The sequence below is a fragment of the Dromiciops gliroides genome, chromosome 4 (assembly GCF_019393635.1).
Source record: "Dromiciops gliroides isolate mDroGli1 chromosome 4, mDroGli1.pri, whole genome shotgun sequence".
NCBI lineage: Eukaryota > Metazoa > Chordata > Mammalia > Microbiotheria > Microbiotheriidae > Dromiciops > Dromiciops gliroides.
In genome coordinates, this window is record NC_057864.1 from 266,760,394 (window position 1) to 266,782,495 (window position 22,102).

The 22,102-nt window shown below is 37.0% G+C and overlaps 1 protein-coding gene across 1 annotated transcript; it reads right to left on the minus strand.

The window, feature by feature from the left end:
- Positions 1-122: 122 nt before the first annotated feature.
- LOC122753154 (cysteine-rich venom protein-like) lies at positions 123-21,052 on the minus strand. Its single transcript, XM_044000303.1, has 8 exons — positions 20,947-21,052; positions 20,383-20,443; positions 18,557-18,673; positions 15,014-15,104; positions 12,072-12,217; positions 9,834-9,928; positions 8,058-8,146; positions 123-250 (listed from the first exon to the last, which is right to left on the minus strand). The coding sequence occupies exons 1-8, from the start codon at positions 20,964-20,966 to the stop codon at positions 123-125; spliced, it is 747 nt and encodes a 248-aa protein (XP_043856238.1). The 5' UTR covers positions 20,967-21,052.
- Positions 21,053-22,102: the final 1,050 nt, after the last annotated feature.

The following is a 22,102-nucleotide window of genomic DNA, read 5'->3' on the forward strand; positions in this document are numbered from 1 at the left end:
ATTATAGTTTTACCTGGAATTATGAACATTGGAAATATAGTGAAAGTGGGATTACATAGTCATAATTTACATCTTGGCTCTAAAATAATTGTCTCATAGAAGAGAGAAATTGGGAATCAACTCTATTTTATTTCACTGGTACACCTGCACGTAGCTTTACAGTGAAGCTTGACCTCTGTGAAGTCACAGGTAAGATGATCTTTCAAGTCTTGGCAATTTGAATATTTATCTTCATACTGACAAGGGTTGGCTGAAGTGAAGCAGAAAGAAGGGAAGTTGTTATGAAACACGAGATACATTGCTCATGGTATAGATTTCAGAAATGATTTAAATGAGATTTTTAGGAGGAATAAAAGGTGAAAATAGGCCCAATTTTTTTTTAAAAGAAAGAATATATGATAAGGCCGCATTCATGCAGTACCCAGTCAACAAGTTCAAATTTCTCTCCATCCCCTATGCCATGCTCTCAGTATATAATATGCCTCTATTAAAATACCTACTTACAGTCTTACTATGATTTGGAAGTGACCTTTAATTCTCACATCCTAGATAGTGTAGTAGAGACCTACAAAGCCAGAATAACCTCCTGAATAAAGCAAATGATTTGTTTTTCTTCTTTTTTTGCCACAGCAATTGTTGAAGTTTTTGTAGACACTGACAAAATCAGAGGTCCTTGAAGTATTGATAGTGTGTGGTACTATAAAAATTATATATTACAAATGTAGTATTTACCACTGTGGTTTATACCTTCACTAAATCCATTAATAAGAATTTATTTAATGCCCATTATGTGCTGGGTCTGGGGATACAAAACCAGAAATGGATTAGTCTCTGCCTTCATTGATTTTCATTTGATCAGAGGAGATAACGTCTTTGTATAAAAGTTATGTGCATAATAAATAAATAAATACAATGTATTTTTTAGAGAGAAGGCCCTAGCCACTGGGGGTGGGGTAGGTGAGAGTGTGGCTTGTCAGGAAAACCTTTATGTAGAAGGTAGAGCTTGAATTCAGCTTTGACAGAAATCAGACATTCTATGAGGTAGAGAGAGTAAAATAGTGCAATCTAGGCATGAGACACAAACAAGACAAAAGCACGGAAAGAGAGGATGGAGAATTACGTGTGAGGAGCAGTACAAAGCTAAAAAAGGATCCTAGGTTCATTTATAATCAACATATAATTTGATCTTGAGAAATTTTCTGTAAATTGCTTTGCAAACCTTAAAGTACCCTTGTCACCAAGTCAAAGATCCCTTCCATATTCCTCAAGCCTCTTTTAAGTTAATTTTCCCTTTCAAAGTTGCCTTGACACCCACTTTTTACACTCACTGTATATATTCACTATATTTCACTTTATTAAAATATAGGAAGAGTTAGGGGAAAGCAATGGAATGGTTGACCCTAGCCATACACTCTGTTAATAATTTAAATAATCATCAATGTAGGTAGAAGCAGAAATAATATTGTAATTAAAGTATACTATGGATCACCTGTACAGAAAGGGAAACTGAAGAGGGACTCAGTGATTAAGTCTAAGATACTCCAGGTGTCTTGGCTCTAATAGGTTAGCTTTGACCTTATTTTGTTGGGATCCAGGCCTCTACAAGATATCCTGCTCCTTCCACATGCATACTGTATTCAGTTCTTTATATCTAATCTTTTCCTATTGGAATGTAAGCTCCTAATGGGTAGAAATAGGCTTTTAAAAATTTGTATATCACCATCCCTTATCCCAGTGCCTGGCACCCCATAAACTCTTAGTAAAGTCAAAAAAACATTTATTAAAAGTCTATCATGTTCTAGGAATTGCACTAAGGCCTGGGAACACAAAGAAGAGCCAAAGACTGTTTCTACCTATAAACAGCTCACAGTCATAGAGGAGACAACAAGAAAACAACAATGTACAAATGAGGCAAAGCTATATCTATCTATATATGACACATATATGATATACACACATATGTGTACACAGATATACATATGTATAATATACATATATTACATATATTTAATATGTAAGATATGGGATCAATTTCAGATTAACAAGAGAAGGAAGGCAGTTAAGGGTGATTAGAAAAAGCTTCTTGCTAAAGAAGCTTGAGACTTGAATGAAGCCAGAGAACTGTCTTCCAGTCTCTCCTTATCTCTCTCTCAGTCTCTTTCTCAGTGTCTCTCTCTCTCTCTCTCTTTCCCTCCCTCCTCTCTTCCTCCCTCCCCTCTCATGGAAACTTGGAGAGACATCTCTAGTGGGAAACTTTAGGGATCTTTGCTTGGCCTTCTGCTATTTAATCTTTTAAAATTAATTACTAGAATAAAGATATACATGATGTGTGTCAGAAATAGTATTCAAGAATTTCTGGGACCCCAGTGTTGGAGAAGTTTCAAAAAACCCCTTTATTTACATTTTCCTGAGAATGGGCCCATTCCCTAGTGGAAATGGCAGCGAGTGTGGGGTTCAGGGAGCCCTTTTATCCCTTAACATGACTGGCCCCTCCCTTCTTCCCTAGCTACAGTCTGCGTGCCAAACACTGGAGCCAAAAAATGGCCAATCAGAATGCAGTATAGCCAATGGGGGAGGTGACACACAGGGACTGCCCTTTAAACTCCTCCCCCACCTGACCAGCCCAGGGTTTTCCCTAATCATGAGATTCCATTCACTGAGGGAGGGGTGGAGGCAGACCTTCTTCCCAGGCTAGGAGAGACCAGCTCCCATCTGTGGACATTAGCATTTTGAGCACCTCCACTGTTCCCATGGAAGCCCAGTCCACCTCCTAGACATCAATTGTTTCCCCCTAGGTAGCTTCAATCAACTTTGAGGGGGGCCCACATTTCCTACAATGTGTTAACCAAATTTACAAATGATACAAAATTGGAAGGGATAGAGAACCTACTGGATCACAAGTCTCCCCCCCCCCCAAAAAAAAAAGATCTTTATGGGTAAGAACACTGGGCTGAATCCGATAAGATGAAATTTAATAGGGATTAATGTATAGTCTTATACCTACTTGGTTTCAGAAATTGTCATAAGTACAAGCTATAGAGACATGCCTAAACAGTGCTTTTTCTAATGAAAAGATCTTAGGAGATGGAAAATTCGGTATGAATCAACAAACAAGCAAAAAATCAAATATAGCACATGTTAATATGATCACATACTAAATTGACAGGCATTGTGTCCAGAAAGAAAGAAATGATAGTTCTGTATTCTGCCCTGGTGATTCTATATCTGGATTAAGGAATTTAGTTCTGTATACCGTGTTTTGGGAAGAACTTTGGTAAACTGGAGAACATGCAGGGGAAGGCAACCAGGATAGTGAAAAACCTTAAAATCATGCCATATGAGGATTAGTAGAAAGAACTCAAGTTGTTTAACCTGGAGAAGTAAAGATTCAATGGGAATATGCTGGCTTTCTTTCTTTTTTTAATCCATAAATTTTTTTTTTATTATTATTTTCTATTTAGCATTCTTTAAGTAGCTGAAAGACTATCACATGGAACAGGCCTTGCTCTTCTGGAGGTAGCTAGAGGGATGAGCCTAGAAGACCTGAATTGCCTTGGGCAAGTCACTTATCTGTTTGTCCCAATTTTCCTAACTACAAAACAGGGATAATAACAATACCTATCTCACAGGGTTGTTGTGAGGGTCAAATGCAATAACATGTTTAAAGCTCTTGGCACAATGCCTGGCACATAGTAGGCATTATATAAATGCTTATTTCTTTCCCTCCCTACCCTTCAATGTGACCCCAGAGGGCAGAATGAAGAGCAATGCATGGAAGTTTTTTTTGTTTTGTTTTGTGGGGCAATGAGGGTTAAGTGACTTGCCCAGGGTCACACAGCTACTACATGTTAAGTGTCTGAGCTTGAATTTGAACTTTGGTCCTCCTGAATCCAGGGACCATGCTTTATCCACTGCGCCACCTAGTTGCCCTACATGGAAGTTTTAAGGAGGAAAGTTGGCTTACGCTAAGGAGGGAAAACATCTACATAGTTCCTACCAATGAGAGCTCTCCAAAAGTGGAATGGCTTCTCTTGGAAAATAATGGGTTTCCCCTCACCAGGAGTCTTCAAGCAAAGACTGGGTGTGTTGTGAAGGGGAATGGGATTCTTTTTTTTATGTACAGTATAGGTTGTGCTAGATGGTTTGTGAGGTTCCTTTCACTTCTGAGGTTTTGCAGTTCTACAGTTCTTTGAATGAATCAACTTCTGGAAAAGTATAAGAGTATTAGGTATATACCTACATACATACATGTCTCCCCCAGTAGAATATAAGCTCATTGAGAGCTGGGATTATTTTATGTTTTTTTCTTTTGTGTCCCTAGAGCCTAGCATAGTGCTAGGCTCACAGTAGGTGCTTAATACATACTGGCTCATTTATTATCAGTCAGCATGATGAGGGTAACCAGGTTAAATGTTTGATGATTGATTGATTAACTAAATATCAGGAAGTTCTGTTAGTCTGACTGCTTCCTCATAGTCACTCTATTAAATGGAGCTAAATGCCAGAGAGTACAGGACCAGAAAATGTTGATGTGAAACTTTTCCATTCCTCTGTACAGGTAGGTGGTGATCAGGCATAGTCATAGGTACTATTCAGACTGAAATTAATGCATTTACTCAATTACTTTCTTAAGGTACTCTCTATGAAAAAAAAAAATCAGCTCCCAGTGAGAAACTTTCTTTACCAATGCAGATCTGCATGGTTTTAGAGTATTGTTTTGAGCTCTGAGAGCCTAGGTCACAGAAACAGAATTTCTCTGAGGTCAGCTTGGACCAAGGTCTTTCTGATGCTGTGGCCAGCAGTCTACCCATTATCTCAGGCTGTCTCTATGTATTTTAATAGGGTTAACTTTATGTACAAGGTCCTTCACGTAGGAATATCTGTTGGATGATATTGGATCCTTGCCTTACTGAAAATAACCACTAGAATGTAACATGTTAGGAATAAGTCTGAAGAATGTGACACTGCTTTAGACTCTGTGCGTGTGTTTGTGTGTATGAGTACGTGTGCTTCTGTATGTGTGAGAGTAAAAGGGTACCAAGAAGTACTCTGATCAATACTATATTCCAAGACAATTCCAAAATTCTTGACGTGGGCTTAGGAGAAGTCAGAAGAAGTTTCTCTCCTGAGAAGCAAAACCAAAGATGACTAGATAACAGGACAGACGTGGAGGAATCAAAGGACTATTAAAGTTTAGGTTGGACAACTAGATATCAGGACAGACACACCTAAGAAATAAGGGGAGATAAAATTCTATAGCAGGAAAGTCTCTTAGGTGTGGCTACTACCTGGCCAGAGCTAGGAGACAGAGATAACCCCAGAGGACAGGACTGTCATTTAAAAAAAAATTCCCCTGACTTTCATGAATATGACAAGCATCCAAGCTTTCCCTACCGCACCCCAAAAAGGAACTTTCCATTTTCAGGTGGTCACTCCATCTATCCTCTATAAAAGCTTCTGCCTTCCTTCTCTTCTGGGAGAAGGATGTTTCTAAACCACCTTCTCCCCTGGGGTGAAGCCATTGACTTCCCCCTTGGTCACTTTCTCTAGTACCAAATAAAAGACCACTTTAATTCTAGTTGGACTGTATGTGAAAGTGTAATTCTTGTTTTTTTTTTTTTTTTTGCAGGGCAATGGGGGTTAAGTGACTTGCCCAGGGTCACACAGCTGGTAAGTGTCAAATGTCTGAGGTCAGATTTGAACTCAGGTCCTCCTGAATCCAGGGCCGGTGCTTTATCCACTGCGCCACCTAGCCGCCCCCGAAAGTATAATTCTTTACTGAAGAATACCTAAAGATCCTCACCTTTTCTTCTCTGACAGTACTCATAATGAAAAAAAAATGCTATTTTCTTCCAGAGAGAGAAGTGATGAACTCTGAGTGCAAATTGAAGTATAATTTTCTAACTTTATATTTCTTGCTTTTTTTTGGAAATATGGATAATGTGGAAATACGTTTTGCATGATTTCACATGCATAACTGATATCATATTGATTGCTTTCTCAGTGGGTAGGAGAGGTGTATTTGGGGGGAGATAATTTGGAACTCCAAATTTCAAAAGAAAAACAATGTTAAAAATAAACAAGGAAAAAAAGGAAACAGTATCAAAAGGAAAGATGGAAGATGCTAAAAACAATCTTTGCCTAATAATAACTTTAATGTAATTAGCAGTTTATGATTACTGCCTATTTATAATATATTAATGAAAATAAAGTATAAAAATCTCTTTTCAAAAGAGAACTATGAAGGGGTCAGAAAAACTTGAGGATACTATAGGATGGAACAGGAAGAGATATCCCAATGGCCTCAAGCATATTCAGTTGTGAAGTCCTCATGATTCCTTGGGCCAATTTAAGGGTATTAGGATGTAATTTAAGGGCATCAGATCTTGGGATTGATCTCTGGAGGTGTGAAGCATATTCTGAGAACTAGAGTCTATTCTGAGAAAGTTTTTTCTTTCATTAGGGGTACATAGAAAATTACTCCAGAATTCAGAAAAAGGGAGGAGGTGTACTAAGAACAATGTGGCAGCAGAGGGTGAGATGCTGACTGTGGGTGAGATGGTAGGAAAATATAGTTTTTGAATAATGAGGTGCCACCTGAAGCCAATAGAAAATGGTTGTGTCTGCCTTTGATGTTGAGAAGGAAACTGTTGAAACACATTGCTTCCCTCCCTTGGCTCATTCTGGCTCTCATGCCAAGTTCATATCCCATTTCTCATTTCAAGAGTCTATTTGCTTCCTGGATTTGCTTTGTGTCCTTAAAAGAAACAGGTTTCTCTAAACTATTGTTCATTGTATGTGTGTTCTTGGGGGATTAACAGGAGGTGAGTAGGAGGCCATAGTCACTCAAGGACACACACACACACACACACACACACACACACACACAGAAAGAAATTTTATTTCTGGGTTTTTCACTGGGTTTTTCCTTGCTAGGGGTTTGAGTAAAGTAAAATAAAATTTTGTTGGCACATATTAATATGGTGTCCATACTGCAGAGAAAAGATTAAATTAATCTAGACTGTCCTAGACAGGATCATCCAGCAGTGTTTTTGGTGGGAGGAGGCTTGGAATTCAAGGGGGAAGAAAGTTCCTCTGATGCAGTAGCCACAGGCAATTTACCTCCTGTTGCCTTTTCCTTCAGGGGTGGAATGAGGGCACTGAATAAAGGAAAAGTCATGGCTATTGGGAGACCTGAATGGGAAAAGAGGAGCTCACCAGAGACTGACAGTCAGACAGAAAGAGTAGCTGGTTTTCCCCTTTAGCCAAACAACTCCTAACTCTTGACCACTGTCACATACATGCTATGATATGATGAATGCCTCTTAATTAGATTTTGACACATAACATATGTGAACAGGAACTTTTCAGAGCACTTCCTAGTTCTATTCTGGGAAGACATTCTCCCTTCTCATATCCAAAAAATAGGGAAGTAGGGTATAATGATCTCAGGCAAGTGGCATATCTATATGTGAGTTAAAATTTTATGACCCTGTGATTTCATTGGTATCTATACTCCATTCACCAATTCAAATCCCAGTACCTCTGGTGATTAAGCCTTTCTGAACTTAGTCAAAAGATCCTCAGAGGCTATTCCAAACCCAGATGTCTTGCTATTTTTATATATAGGCCTAGGGAATGTGACTGACTTTTCCAACTAATCACAAAATGTTTCCAGTGATCCAACTGAAGCATTTACGCCTGATAAAGGTATATCAGAAAATAGAGTATCTTATTTAGACATTATGACATTATACCTTTACAGAAATTGAGCATATTAGTGAGGAACCCCTTCCCTTACATAGTTCATCGTTAGACTTGTTCTCAAAGCCCCTCCAACCTGATAGAATGTGCTTTCAAGATGACACATCTTTCAAGATCTGAAGGTCATCTCCATATTGTTATGAAGCATTGACAGAAAACTTTAGTAGTCCTCTCTCTCTCTTTCTGTCTCTCTGTCTCTGTCTCTCTCTGTCTCTGTCTCTCTCTCTTGCACACGTATACACCAAGGTAAAGAAAGAGAAAAAGAGAATATAATTTTTCTTCTTTAAACTTACTACACAGTCCATTTTGACAAGAATGAAGGCAATCACCACATCTGTCACCTTTCTTATAGGGTGTTGCTAATGAAATGACTTCATTCCCTCTGCACGACAAGAAAAAAGTTTCAAAAGAGCAAGTTTACCATAGACATTCACCAGTCCCCAAACACAGCCCCCATAGAGGCTGAATTCTCATATATTGTATCCAGAATTCTGACACTGAATTTCAAGCAGTAAAAAGTACCATATTTAGGTATTAAATTTAGGCATTTTTTTTTGAACAAAAAAATAAGGCAGAAGAGTGTGTCATGAGGAAATTTGACATGAGATAATATGATGAAAGGTATGAATGGTGTTTGTATAGAATCTTAAATGTATTATCTTATTTGATTTTCACAGCAATTTTAGGAGACATGGTATGTTTAGTAGTAGCCCAGTAGGCCTGGGTCCAATTAGAGGACACTGACCATGAGAAATAGTATGGTTGATCAACTTTTTGGGGTCAGTTATAGGGTACTCTTCCCTTGGAAAAGCAAAGTGGTTGATTGGAAAAGCAAAGCAATTAATTAACCATATAGTGGTTAGTCAAACATAATGAAGCAGGCATGTCATGGGTACCCAGAAAGTTGGGAGCCTTGAAATTTATAGCAGCAGGCTAATTAGAACCCAGATGTTTTTGTTACATGAATAGGACCAGGCAGTGATGATAACCTCATGACCCCCAAGTGTTTCAAGCACCCCCGCTCCCCAATAGCTCTAACTTTTCAATTTCAAGTCTCCCCCAACTCCCCCATAAAAGCATTGTTTTTACTATGGCTGATTGAGGAACATGCCATAAATCTGCTCTTCCCCAGGAGTTGACTGGTTGACTTCTCCTGGCTATATCCCTTTGTGCCGAATTAAAAAAAAAACAAAACAAAAACAAAACCTTTTACTTAAATTTTGATTGGATCTTGTGTGTGAGTAATTCTTTAATAGAGGGATATTCCAAACCCAGTTTTCTGGAGACAGTATGCATATATTTCTATCATTTTCATTTTTTAGATGAGGAAATAGATCTAGAGAATTTAAGTGACTTTTAAGTCACTTCAAAGGCTTCAAGCAATAAAGACATTTAAGTCTTTACACTTGTCAAAAACAAGTCAGAAATTGTATGTCTACTCTGTTCCACTGATCTACCTTTCTATTTCTTAGCAAGTACCAGGTAGTTTTGAAAATTATTGCCTTATAATATAGTTTTAGGTCTTGTACTGCTAAAACTTCTTCCTTTTTTTTTGATTAGCACATCAGAATTAAAGGTACTTTGTTTCAAGCCTATTTAATTCCTAACTCACTTTGGACCCTGCTCTAGTCTCACCCTATGTTTGATACTGCAGAAAGAATGAGTCACATATTGTTTAGGCCTTAGGGTCTAGGCAACATAGATGGTTCTATGAGGCCTATTTCTTTGGAAGCCTATGTCTAAGCCTGAAAGTAGCTGATAGGTTTCTTTCTTCATCTCAGAATAACATTTTACCTTGCTGTAATAAGGAGAACTAGTGTGGAGGAATTTGGGGTATGTTGGGACATAATATCAATAAATACCAATGAAAAGTAACCAGTAATAAATGACAACCTGGGACAGCTAGGTGGTGAAGTGGATAGAGCACCGGCCCTGGAGTCAGGAGTACCTGAGTTCAAATCCGGCCTCAGACACTTAACACTTACTAGCTGTGTGACTCTGGGCAAGTCGCTTAACCCCAATTGCCTCACTAAAAAAAAAAAAAATAAATAAATGACAACCATACTTACGCTGGACAGTATTGGCACACATAAATGTACTTATATGCATTTTGGGGGCAATAGGAAACACCGCATCCAATTTTATAAGTTTTATACCAGATCATCTATAGATTAAAAAAAAGAGAAATTGTTCACAATTCATATTGTTCATATTAATTAGCAGGCTGCATTTTATCCTAGTTTCTTAAATGATCCCTATTTATTGGATATATTTTCTTATCTCTTTCCTATGTACAAGCTTCCCTTACCCCTCAACCTCCAACCTTCTTCTCCCCACACCATATGACAGTAAATGCTGACTCCTGATTTCTCTTAGCACTTTACCTAGATCTCTCATTTTCAGTATTTCTCATATCAGGGTTATTTTTGTATTTTTCCTTATCCTTCCCCCCTTCATTAGATTGTAAATACTTAGAGAAATAGACACGGGCTCTATATATCTCTATATCTTCAAAACATAGCCAAATATTATCTTATACACAGTAGGCTCTTGATAAATGTTTGTTGGATGGAATTAAATGGATCCTGATAACCTCTCATTTGATTGTCTCTCTTGGTACCAGGGTTGTCTCCTTGTGGCCATCTATCTTAATCTTCAGGCAGGCTTTTCATTCTTTATTCTCTCCCTTAGGGATAGGGACTAGACTTGTGATTTCATTGGTATAGGGAAATTCTAGCTGAGGGAACTCCTTCTACCAATGCAGGTCAGCACTTTCTTTGCAACTTGGAGTCTTATAGAAAAAGGCCTAGAATATTGAGATATTAAGTGAGGTAGCAAGAGTTACATAGCCAGAATGTGTCTGAGGCAGGACATAAACCCAACTTTGTAACCAGTTTTCTGTCCATTTCATATGGCCTCTCACTTAGATTTTTAGATATTTAAATGAATCCATGACAGTATAAATAGTAACCATTCCATACCTTTTCTATCAATGCAATCTTCTCCATGTCTTTCAACTGATCAATCAATCAATAAACAGTGCCAGCACTGCCTTAAGCATTGGGGATACAAAAAGGGGTAAAAGACATTCCTTGGCCTTAAGGGGCTTATAATTCCTAAATCAAAGGATCATAAGATCATTGATCTAGAACTGGAAGTAATCTCAAAGGCCATTTAGCCCAACTCTTTCATTTACAGATAAGCAAACAGAAGTTCAGGGAAGCTAAATGATATTCTCTAGGTCACAGAGGTGATAACTTCCAGGGCTGGGATTTGAACTCAGGTGCTCTGACTCTAGAGCTAATGATTTCCATAAGTCCTTCATAGGGAATCTATTCAATAAAGGAATTTACTCAGAATAGCCCTTCTGTTTTTTTTTTTAATATACTGAAGCATCACTGCAGCCCTCACATTATCATTTGCCCATTATTCCATGGAGAAGGTTAAAGTCAGCTGACCCATGAAGGGCATTCTGAGCAGTTAAGAGAGCAGTCTAAAGAAGGGTACTACTACATGCCAAAAGTAGGTTTCCAGTTGGAAAAAATAATCAAAAGGATTTGGAGGGGCATTATCTTCTTTTAGCCTAGAAAAAGAGGTAGAAGAACATCAGACACAAGCTTTGCTTACTTAGGTTTGTCTCAAACTGACTTGAGTCTTCTCAGTACCATTCTTAAATATATCACTTCTCTGTTGATTTTTTTTAAGTGAGGCAATTTGGGTTAAGTGACTTGCCCAGGGTCACACAACTAGTAAGTGTTAAGTGTCTGAGGCTGGATTTGAACTCAGGTACTCCTGACTCCAGGGCCGGTGCTCTATCCACTGTTGCCCCAAATATATCACTTCTCAAATCACAATGAAACATTTATTTTTTAGAGAATGAGTTGGGGTGAAGTAATCATTAGCTCATAGAGTCACAGATTCAGGGCTGAAAGGGACCTCAGAGGTCTTCTAGTCTAACCCCCTTATTTTACAACTGAGAAAAGTGGGGCCCAATGAGATTAAGTGACTTGTACAAGGTCAAACAGAGTGTGAGTTGGCATTTGAACCTAACCCCTTTGACTTCAGATCCAGTGGTCTTTCCTCTATGCTCTGACAAAGGTCAAAGGTCATAAGTTTACCACATAAGGAAAGGGATTCTCCATTTTGGAGTGGGTTAGGATAGAGAAGAGAAATGCATTAAATTCATTCAACAACCATTTAACAAACATTAGTGAATAGCCTACTGTGCTCAAAGCTCTGTGTTAGGTAATAGATTCTATTATATGAGATAGATAATCAATGAAAGGTTACAGTGCTGTAATTCATACTTGAGTATAAGAAAGATAATGGTGATTTTCATTGATGGCCCCTACTCCGTAAGTAAAATTCTTTTTCTGTAGTTCCCAAACAAGGATGGCATCATCCCAGGAGGCAGGAAAGCTTGCTGCAAATATGTTTTCACCACATACCATATCTGAGAAGAGAAATTAGTTCAGACTCTCCAATTGTACTAAGAGTACAAGAACTAGAGACAAAGGAAAATGGTTATGCATTTGCCCAGGGTTACCTTTTTTGAATTTAGTATTATATTTTCCCACAATTACATGTAAAAACAGTTTTTAACATTCATTTTTAAAACTCTTGAGTTCCAAATTATCTCCATTCCTCCCTCTCTCCCTCCCCCCACATTGATAAGGCAATTCCATATAGATAATACATGTGTAGTCATGCAAAATATTTCCATATTAGTCATGTTGTAAAAGAAAATATAGACCAAAAAAACTAGAGAAAAATAAATTAAAAAAAATAAATTTCTAATCTGTATTCAGATACCATAAATTCTTTCTCTAGGAATGGATGGCATTTTTCATCATAAGTCCTTCAGAGTTCTCTTGGATCATTGAATTGCTGAGAATAGCTAAGTCATTCACAGCTGATCATCTTACAAGATTACTGTTACTTTGTGCACAGTACATTTCACTTTGCATCAGCTCATATAAGTCTTTCCAGGTTTTTCTGAGAGCATCCTGTTCATCATTTCTTATAGCACAACAGAATTCCATTATAATCACATACTAACAATTTGTTCAGACATTCAAGGTTACCATTTGATGTCCAAATAAATAACATTTGTTGGCTACCTCTTTTTTTACATGTGACAGAGGAATTATGGTGCCTTGGAAAGGACACTGGACCTGGATTTTAGGAAGAACCTGGGTTTAAAAACTGTTGCAATATTTCCTAGTTTTGTTATTTCACTTCTGTGCCTCAATTTCCTTCTCTGTAAAATGAGAATGATAATATTTGAATGAATAACTCACAGAGTTAGGTGGAAAGATTGTTGCCAACCTATATTTACATTTTTTTGCCATATTCACATTTGTGTATTATTATTCATAAAAATGAAAAAAATGCCCTTCCTCATAAATGTTTCTTCAAGTGCATACATTTTCAGACTGTATGGCTTTCAGACCACCGAGTTATCAGTTAATTCTCTACAGCTGACCTGCCATTTTGATGGAACTTATCTTTTTGGGGTATATTAGAAAGTGTACTTTATATTAACATAGAACTATTAGTAGCAGAAACTCTTTGAGAATTATTATCTAGCACATTAAGATCTAGAGCTGGGAGAGACAGAAAGAGATATCTTTGTCACCTTCTTCATTTGACAGATGAGGATATTATGGTTCAAGGAGGTTATGGAACTTGTCCAAAGACTGCTGCCTAGGCTGTTAGTGTCTGAGGCAGGATCTCAAACTAAAGTCCTCTGACTCCAGAGGCAAATGCACTTCCTGCTGTACATGCTTGTCTTCTGGTTTTAATAGGAGGGAGAATTAGGTTGTCCCCATGAGGTCTTTTAGAACTCTAAAATTCTGTGATTCTGAGTTAGTTGAGGAGTGAATATGAACATGAAGATAGGCTTGGATTATTCAAAGACCCTCAAGTGTCTCATGTTTACTCTTCAAAATATTGCTTCCCAACCATTTCTGTTTATTGCCAGCTAACACATTCTTTTATATTTTTCATTTTTTAGTCAAAAACATTTGTTGAACAACTAGAAGTCATTGTGCTAGGTAATCTGGGATGATAGAAAGAAACAGTAATGGAGGAGCCTGATGTGAAGGATCTTATGACCTAAATGGAAGGACAACGTATAAACTTTTTTTTTTTTGTGGGTCAGTGGGGGTTAAGTGACTTGCCCAGGGTCACCCAGCTAGTGAGTATTAAGTGTCTGAGGCCGAATTTGAACTCAGGTCCTCCTGAATCCAGAGATGGTGCTTTATCCACTGCGCCACCTAGCTGCCCCGCAACGTTCAAACTTTTGAGCAGTTAAATAGCAAATATAAGTGCATGAACACATCTATATCATGATAACACATTCTTTTAGACCTAGCTTTTATACTATCTCCTTTAGTCTTCCATAATTTCTTCCTCTGTACCCCTCTACTCTAAGCGTGATTTTTTTCCCCCTTTAGTTGATCTCATGACAATTTACACTCCTCTTAGGTACTGAAATTCTAATTTGTGCCATATTGGTATATGTATCTTAACTATGCCTACTAGCTCATAAGGATAGGAACTATGACTTTTCTATTTTTGTAGATCTCCCAGTACTTAGTATCTAGCATATTTGGGAGGAGGATATAGTATTGTGATTTTGTTGCTGGCTGGAGAGGGTGAAAGATGGACATTAGAGAGCTCTGTCCAGATCCTTAAGGAGACTACCCAGGGCAGCCATCTCATAATTTCCCACCTGGCTGCAAGAATGCATTAGGACCCTATACTGGGAACCACCTTTTGCTCTTCCTTTACTTTTCAGCATTTTAAATATGATATCTTCTCCCATTACATTGCGAGGTCATTGAGAGCAGGGACTATCTTTTATATTTCTTTGTTCTCCTAGAGTTGAGTACAGTGTCTGGTCTCTTAAGTAAATGGTTATTGACTGATTGAAATGTTAACACAAAATCACTGGAAAATCCTCTTTGGTGAATGGGTGTGCTGGTAGCTTTATGGGCCAAGGAAGAACTTAGCCAGGGTGTAGCAGATAGTGCTTTCTGGTTGCTTCCTATTTTAGCCGAATATTCTTGCTTATCAGGTACTAAATTCAGTTTTTTTAAACCTTCTAAAAGATTGCAAGAGCTGTCAGTTCCTGCTACATTTCAGCACCCTGGAGCAAAGTTCTGGTCATCTTGCCACCATTAATATTCTCTTTTCAAGGCACTCCTAAAGTCACAAAGTATATGTGTTGTAAATCTTTACTTACCATCAATAGATCTATTATTAATTCCACTAGCTTCTGTTGTGCATTTATTTGCCCACCTCTGAGCATTTGCAGCTGCTTCATTATTCCATTCCTTAGTGGAAAAAGGACATATTTTATGTTACATTTTTTATTTCAGAAGATGGACATCTCTTAGCTTTCATGCTTGAACTAATTCAACAGTCTTCCAAATTGGTCTGCATATCTCCAAACTCTTCCATTGCTCCTACTATGTACTGCCAATAGCTTAGAAACATGAGATTGAGATTTATATCCAGCATATGCCACTTACAACTATGGCAGTGATAATATCTTTTGTATTTTAAAGGGTTGTTATGAAAATAACATGAAATGACATATGTCAAGCTCTTTTCAAGCAAAATACTACATGGATATACTATATATGCACATGTATATATATGCAAACACATATATATCATATAAAAGTATATACATGTGTCTGTATGTACCTTTATATTATGTGCTTGTATAACATTATACAAGTCACATATATTATCTGAGCCTTTGTTTCCTCATCTCTAAAATCTCAAATCTTAGGCTAGATGGTATCTAAGACCTTTTGTGATTTGAAATACTAGGATTTGGTGATCCAGAGACTGAACCCCTGACTCCAGAAAAGAGAGAGGAAATTACAGTGTAGTGCCTGTTACACAAATACTCGATGACTGACTGATTGGCTAACAATATGGAAAATATATTCTTCTATTTGTAAACAAACTTATCTGAAAGAATACTGAATTTAGAGTCATAGGACCTATAAATTATGGTTCTATACTTGCTACCTAATCTTTATTATTTATACTCTAGTCATTGTACATATTGTTTTTCTGATTCTACCTACTTTACTTTGTACCAGTTCATATAAATCTTCCCAGGTTTCTCTGTATTCATATTTATTGTTTCTTATGGTACAATAATAATCTGTTACATTTATGTACCACAACTTATTAAACATTTGCTGATCGATAAACATTTACCTTGCTTCTTCTTTTTTTTTTTTTGCTACTATAAAAAGTTTAGCTATAAATACTTAGACCTATATGGTACTTTCCCTTTTTCTCATTGACCACCTTTGAGTATATATATCTAGCAGTGAAATATCTAGGTTAAAGTTTCTGGTATATTTCTTATGATGACTAAGGCAGAAGGATTTAGATCAGGGATATCAATGAGGAAATATGTGATTAGGAAAGGAGGTAGTTTGTAATGCAGGAAAAACAAGGGACTTTCTTATTTCTTTGCATCCCTAGTGCTTAGCACAGTGCCTGACTCACTGATTGGCTTCTCAGGTATAGAGTCCAAGGGGCATATAGGCAATGAAGATGATTGCTAGAGTGCAGGCAGTAAAATATGTACATAGTTGGTATGTTGACCTTAAAGAGTAAAAAGATGCTACAGCATATTTTGAATGATGACCTGAATGAACAAAACAGCATAAGACATATCATCAAAGAGATGTATAAGTAGAGAGGGAGGTAGCTCATGTATACAGCAAGAATGAGGGATAATAGAAAGCATACATGTTGCTCTAGTATTCAGGTAGTATCACGGGTTGGGAAGGAAGGCTCTTAGTAACAATGGTAGAGGATTGGTTTAAAGGCATGCACAAGAGACACACAGGATAACTTTTATCTGTATCATTTGGGGGAAAATCAATGAGAGTGGCTCCATTGATATATTAAAATATGGAGTAGTTCAGAACCAAAAAATTCATCTACTATAGAATTCTCATCTTCTAGATGAAGAATCAGAGGTCTGAAGAGGTGAGGGAGTAAATTCTTTAGGGGGTAGTACGAACCAGCCTAAGGTATTGAATGGGTATCTATTATTTAGATTGGTGTAGTCCAGAAAGGTCACATCTATTTAGAGCCATATCCAGAACCATGGAGAGAGACATATATGTGCTAGTACTTTTGGTGGGAAGAGTTCACACCACACTTTCCCTCTTTAGACTTTCTATTCATGTCCTAGGGAATTATAGAAAAATGCAATCATAGATTTAGAGCTGGGAGGTATCCAGTCTAACCCACTAATTTTAATAAAGTAGACCCAGAAAATTTAAATGACTTGTCCAGACTTAAATAGGTAGTAAGTAGCTGAATTAAGATTTAAACCCAGGTCTTTTGGCTCCAAATCTCTTTCCACTGTACCATGAGTCTACAGAGACATGAGTTATTGAGAGCAAACCTTTGGGGCATATCCAATCATACTTCTGCTAACTAAAAGAGCTCCTCTCCTATCTTTCTAGCTCTTATTTCTAAAGGCCACTTATCCTACTTTCAACTCAGTGGTGTGTTGGTAAATCTTTAACAACTAGCTCTCTAAAAATTCATGACACACTTTTAAGTTTAATCTGAGTTACATTTTCTTCATTGCTTTCTTAAGTCTAGGCAATCATCAGAATAATAGATCAAATTTTGATTTGTACTATCATTTGATGATTACTGAGGTATTATGCTCACACTGGAAATTTAAGAATTTGCCCACAAGAGCCAGGAGGAGCTGGCTCTATTACACTTTAAACCTGTACTGTTGGGGAAAATGGTGCAACAATTAGACAGGGCAATTTTAGCTGATGAACACTGGTGATTATTATAAGAACAGTATCTTCTGGATAAGTTAAATCCCTCTTCCACATAATAATGCCTCAAAGATTTGAAGACAGTTAACATGTCACTCCTAAATCTTCTCTTTGGGTAAATATTCCATTTCCTTCAATTGAAGGCATAATCTTCATAACAGGAATAATTTCCAGTTCCTTCAGCATCTTGATCACTTTCTTCTAATTGCATTTCAGCTTATTAATGTCTTTCCCAAAGACACCGTACCAGAAATTGAATATGATTTGGAGATATGGTCTGAGCAGAGCAAAGCTCACTGAATAAGACTCTCATGTCACCCTGAATGCTTTGCCTCTTTTAATGCAGTTTAAACTATTTTTGACTATCTTGTCACTATGCTGACTTCTATCAAGCCTTCAGTCTACTAAAACCACCAGACTTAAAAAAATACATGAATCGATGTCCAGCCTTGCTTTTTTCCATTCTCTGATTGCACAGTTGGGTACGTCTTTCTATTATTCTCCTTTACATTTCATTTATTAGATAACTCAACATTCTAGTCTATCAATATTATTCTGTACTTTGGTTCTATTGTCACCTGTCTCCATTACAGATTCATTTTAACTTCAGATCTTTTACTTGTGCTATCTATGCCCTCATCCCCATTAGGTTGAGATTAGGGAAGATTTTTTCCCCTTCCTGTTTTCCCAGCATCTATCTCAGAGCCCAACACAAAATAATTGCTTAATAAATGCTTGTTGGTTGATGGACTCATCCAAGTAATTTATAAAAATGTTGAACAGTATAAGACCATGGACATATCCTAGATCATAAAGTCACTGGCTATGGACCAATTCCTAAATTATGCTAGTTCTCTTTCTTAAGCAGAAAGAACATGTAGCCTGCCTCTTGTATTAGAGTTACTTTTAAAACTTTTACATATTTCCCTCTCTGTATGACTTACCATTTTCAGCATATTGCTAGCTGGTGGGATCACCGATCTTCTTATATTATTGTGGTGTTCAAGAATCTTCTTCTGCATTTCTTTTGTAGGGGATAAATTGCTATAAAGTGTGAAATTCTAATAGAAAAATCACACAGAGATCAGTTTGTTATTGGCTGTGTTATCCTTTGTATTCATCCTAGTCCTTAGAGTTGGTTGGTGTGGTGTTCATTAAAGAATTTTTTACTTAATCTAGCATTGTCATAGATTCCTTTGACACTGGTGAAGCCTATGGATCCTTTTCAGATAATTATTTTAAATGCATTAAAATAAATATATTAGAATTGCAGAGGAAACCAATTATATTGAAATAAATATGTATTTTTCCCCATCTGAATTCATAGACACCCCATAAATCTATTTTTTAACTATTTTGGAATCCACGGACTCCAATTAAAGAACCTCTACTTTAGGGGTAGTGTTTGTTGTTGGACAAGAGCCAGTATTATTTATCATCAGGACTAGCTCTTTTTCAAGGGCTAAAACATTTAGTGCTATATATATCATAAAAATCATCTGAGTCCTTAGCTTAAAAATAATATTAATGATAGCATTTCTGTCATTCTATAAAGTTTTAGTTTGTGTCTGTGAATTGGTTGGCTGACAAATTAATCTTCCTAGAAGCACATGTTTGACCATGTCATCTCTCTGTATTCAAGTTACTCAAATGGCTCCCTATCATCTCCAGGATCAAATACAGACTTTCTTGTTTGGTGTTCCAAGTTCTTCATAACCTAATAACTTCCTACCTTTCCAATTGATTATATCCTTTACCATGTACTCTACCACCCAGAGATCCTGGCTTATTTGTTGTTCCTCATACAAATCTTCCATGTCTTGACTCAAGCATTTCCATTAGCTGCTCCCACACCTATAATTCTCTTCCTCCTCATGTCTGTGTCCTGGCTTTCCTGGCTTCCTTCAAGTTCCATCAATAATCCCATTTTCTATAACAATTCTTTCCCAATCCCCCTTAATACTAGTGCCTCTGTTGATTATTTCTAATTTATTCTGTATACAGGATCTCCAGAAAGTTTTAAGTTTTAAAAGATAAAAAACTACAATAAGACTTTTTGGGACACTTTGAATATTTTCTTTTTACATAGTGATTTACATAATAAATATTTGTTGTGTGAGTGGTGTGGAGAATTCCTAGCATAGAAAATGTTTGGTGCATTGAGGGGGTTAAATGACTTGGTTATGGTCCCAAAGCCAGTCTCAGGGGCAGATCTTAAACTCAGGTTTTCCCAAGTCTCTGGAATGCTGGCTCTCTAACTACTATTACACAAGGTATTGCTATCTCTCTCTAGTAATATTCTGGAATTTATATACAATTTGTATGCTTCTCATTTCATGTCAAAATACTCAATAGCTCACGTTTTTCTGGTTCTGCTAATTAGCTCCTTGCTTTGTTCTGATTCCTGACTTCTCCTCATGGAATTAGTAATGAGCTCCTCTAAGGATCCCTGGTGATGAACTTTTCTTTTTATGATAATCCCTCAAATTGTGAATCTCCATTCACTCTGTTCACCCTACATTGAGTAGGCTTTTCTGTTGTGTTTGAAGGGGTAGTTCTTTAAAGGGTTGGCTCCCCTTCAGTTAGCAACATTTGGGGTGCAGCTAGGTGGTACAGTGGATAGAGCACCAGCCCTGGATTCAGGAGGATCTGAGTTCAAATCTAGCCTCAGACAGTTGACACTTACTAGCTGTGTGACCCTGGGCAAGTCACTTAACCCCCATTGCCCAGCAAAAATATATCGAAAAAAAGAAACATGTGGGTTCCTTACCAGTCCTGTAGATTGGTGGATCACAGTGGCCAGAAGCAACAGTAGAGAAAGTGGACCCATCCTGAAAGAAGAGTCACTTCTCTTACTTCAGATATCTGTTAGGCCTCAAGAGTCCCCCTGAAACTCACTCACCTTTTGAGAATACAGATGTTCAGGGCATTAAACTAAGCCTTCTGACTTTGACATTATTTTCTCTTTAGATTGAGCCCTTCATTTTTATTCTTACAGACATCCTTGACATGTACATAAATTTTTACTACTGGGACAAGGGGATGTTGCTAAAATTATTTCTATCTTCCCTTTTTGCCAAACTACAGTATATACTTTCCACCCTTTAAGACTCCAGTCCATTTTTACCTACGTATTTATGAAGGGATATTTTTTATCCCTGTGAATTTATATTAACTATAAACAAACTCTCTCTCTCCCCACACATATACATATATATGTATATATGTGTATATATACATATATGTATATATATGTGTACACACACACACACGCGCACACACCACACACACACATTTGGAAAACAAATTTTACCTCTCTAAAGTTTTTAGTTACCTCTTTGTATCTCTAGGCATATCCACCTAAAAACTATTAGACAGTGATTTCCAAGAACCTTTCAGTCCTGTGGAGCCCTAAGATATGTCTCCCTCAAGCCCAAAATGAAAATGTTTTTATATAAAGACTGAGAACTTGAGATATCACTGATCTAGTTTTTAAAGGAAACAATCCACTCAGTCAATGTTTCATAATAAGCTTGTTTGTATCTTTGAACTTCCCACCCACTCAATCCAACTGCTTGGCATAGTTCTGATGGTGGTTATTTTCTTCCCCTGGCTCCAAGGAATTAGTTCATTTTTTGATTGTTGGATAATACTGACTGGTAAATCGGAATAATTAAAAGTGTGATTGTACAGGTATCACTTCATCCAAGAGGGAAAGATCATATTTCTGGAGGGGATTTTAGAGATTGTTTCTCCAAACCCTTCATTTTATACAGGAGGAAACTGTAGCCTAAAGAGAATAAGTGACTTGCCAAAGGTCAGACATAAAGTAGTTGACAGGTAGGATTTGAACCCAATAACTCTGATTCTAGGCTTAATTCCCTTTCTACTCTACCATAAGTTTCCTCTTCTTTCTTTCCTTAGCTCACTGTTGAAATTCAGTGCATAGGTATTCAGTGCAAATATGGGTATTAAGGATAGAAGAAAACATGATTAGATTTTTGTACTCATATTGGTAAGAGTTGGATTCAAGTCCTGCCTCTTATATTTTTCATATGTGAACCTGGATGAATCACTTAACCTTCATGTCGCAGGCTCTCCCATGGAGATTATAAAATTATATGCCTATATATCTAACAATCTAGCCAAAATGAATGAATCTTTATAAAAATATAATTTACCAAAATTAGTGGAAAAGGAAATCAAATTCTTAAATAAACCTAACTTAGAAAAAGAAATTGAACAAACTATCAATGAGTCACATATAACAAAAATTCCCAGAACCAGATGGATTCACAAAAGAATGATACTAAACATTAAAAAAAACACTTAATTCCATTGCTATAAAATCTATTTGGAAAACTACACATAAATATCTTACTAAATTCCTATTAGGACACAAATATGGTATGACAGCTATACCATGAAGAGAAAAAACAGAGAGAAAATGATAGACCAGCCTGTGTTGGTGGAGGTAGTTTCCTCAAAAT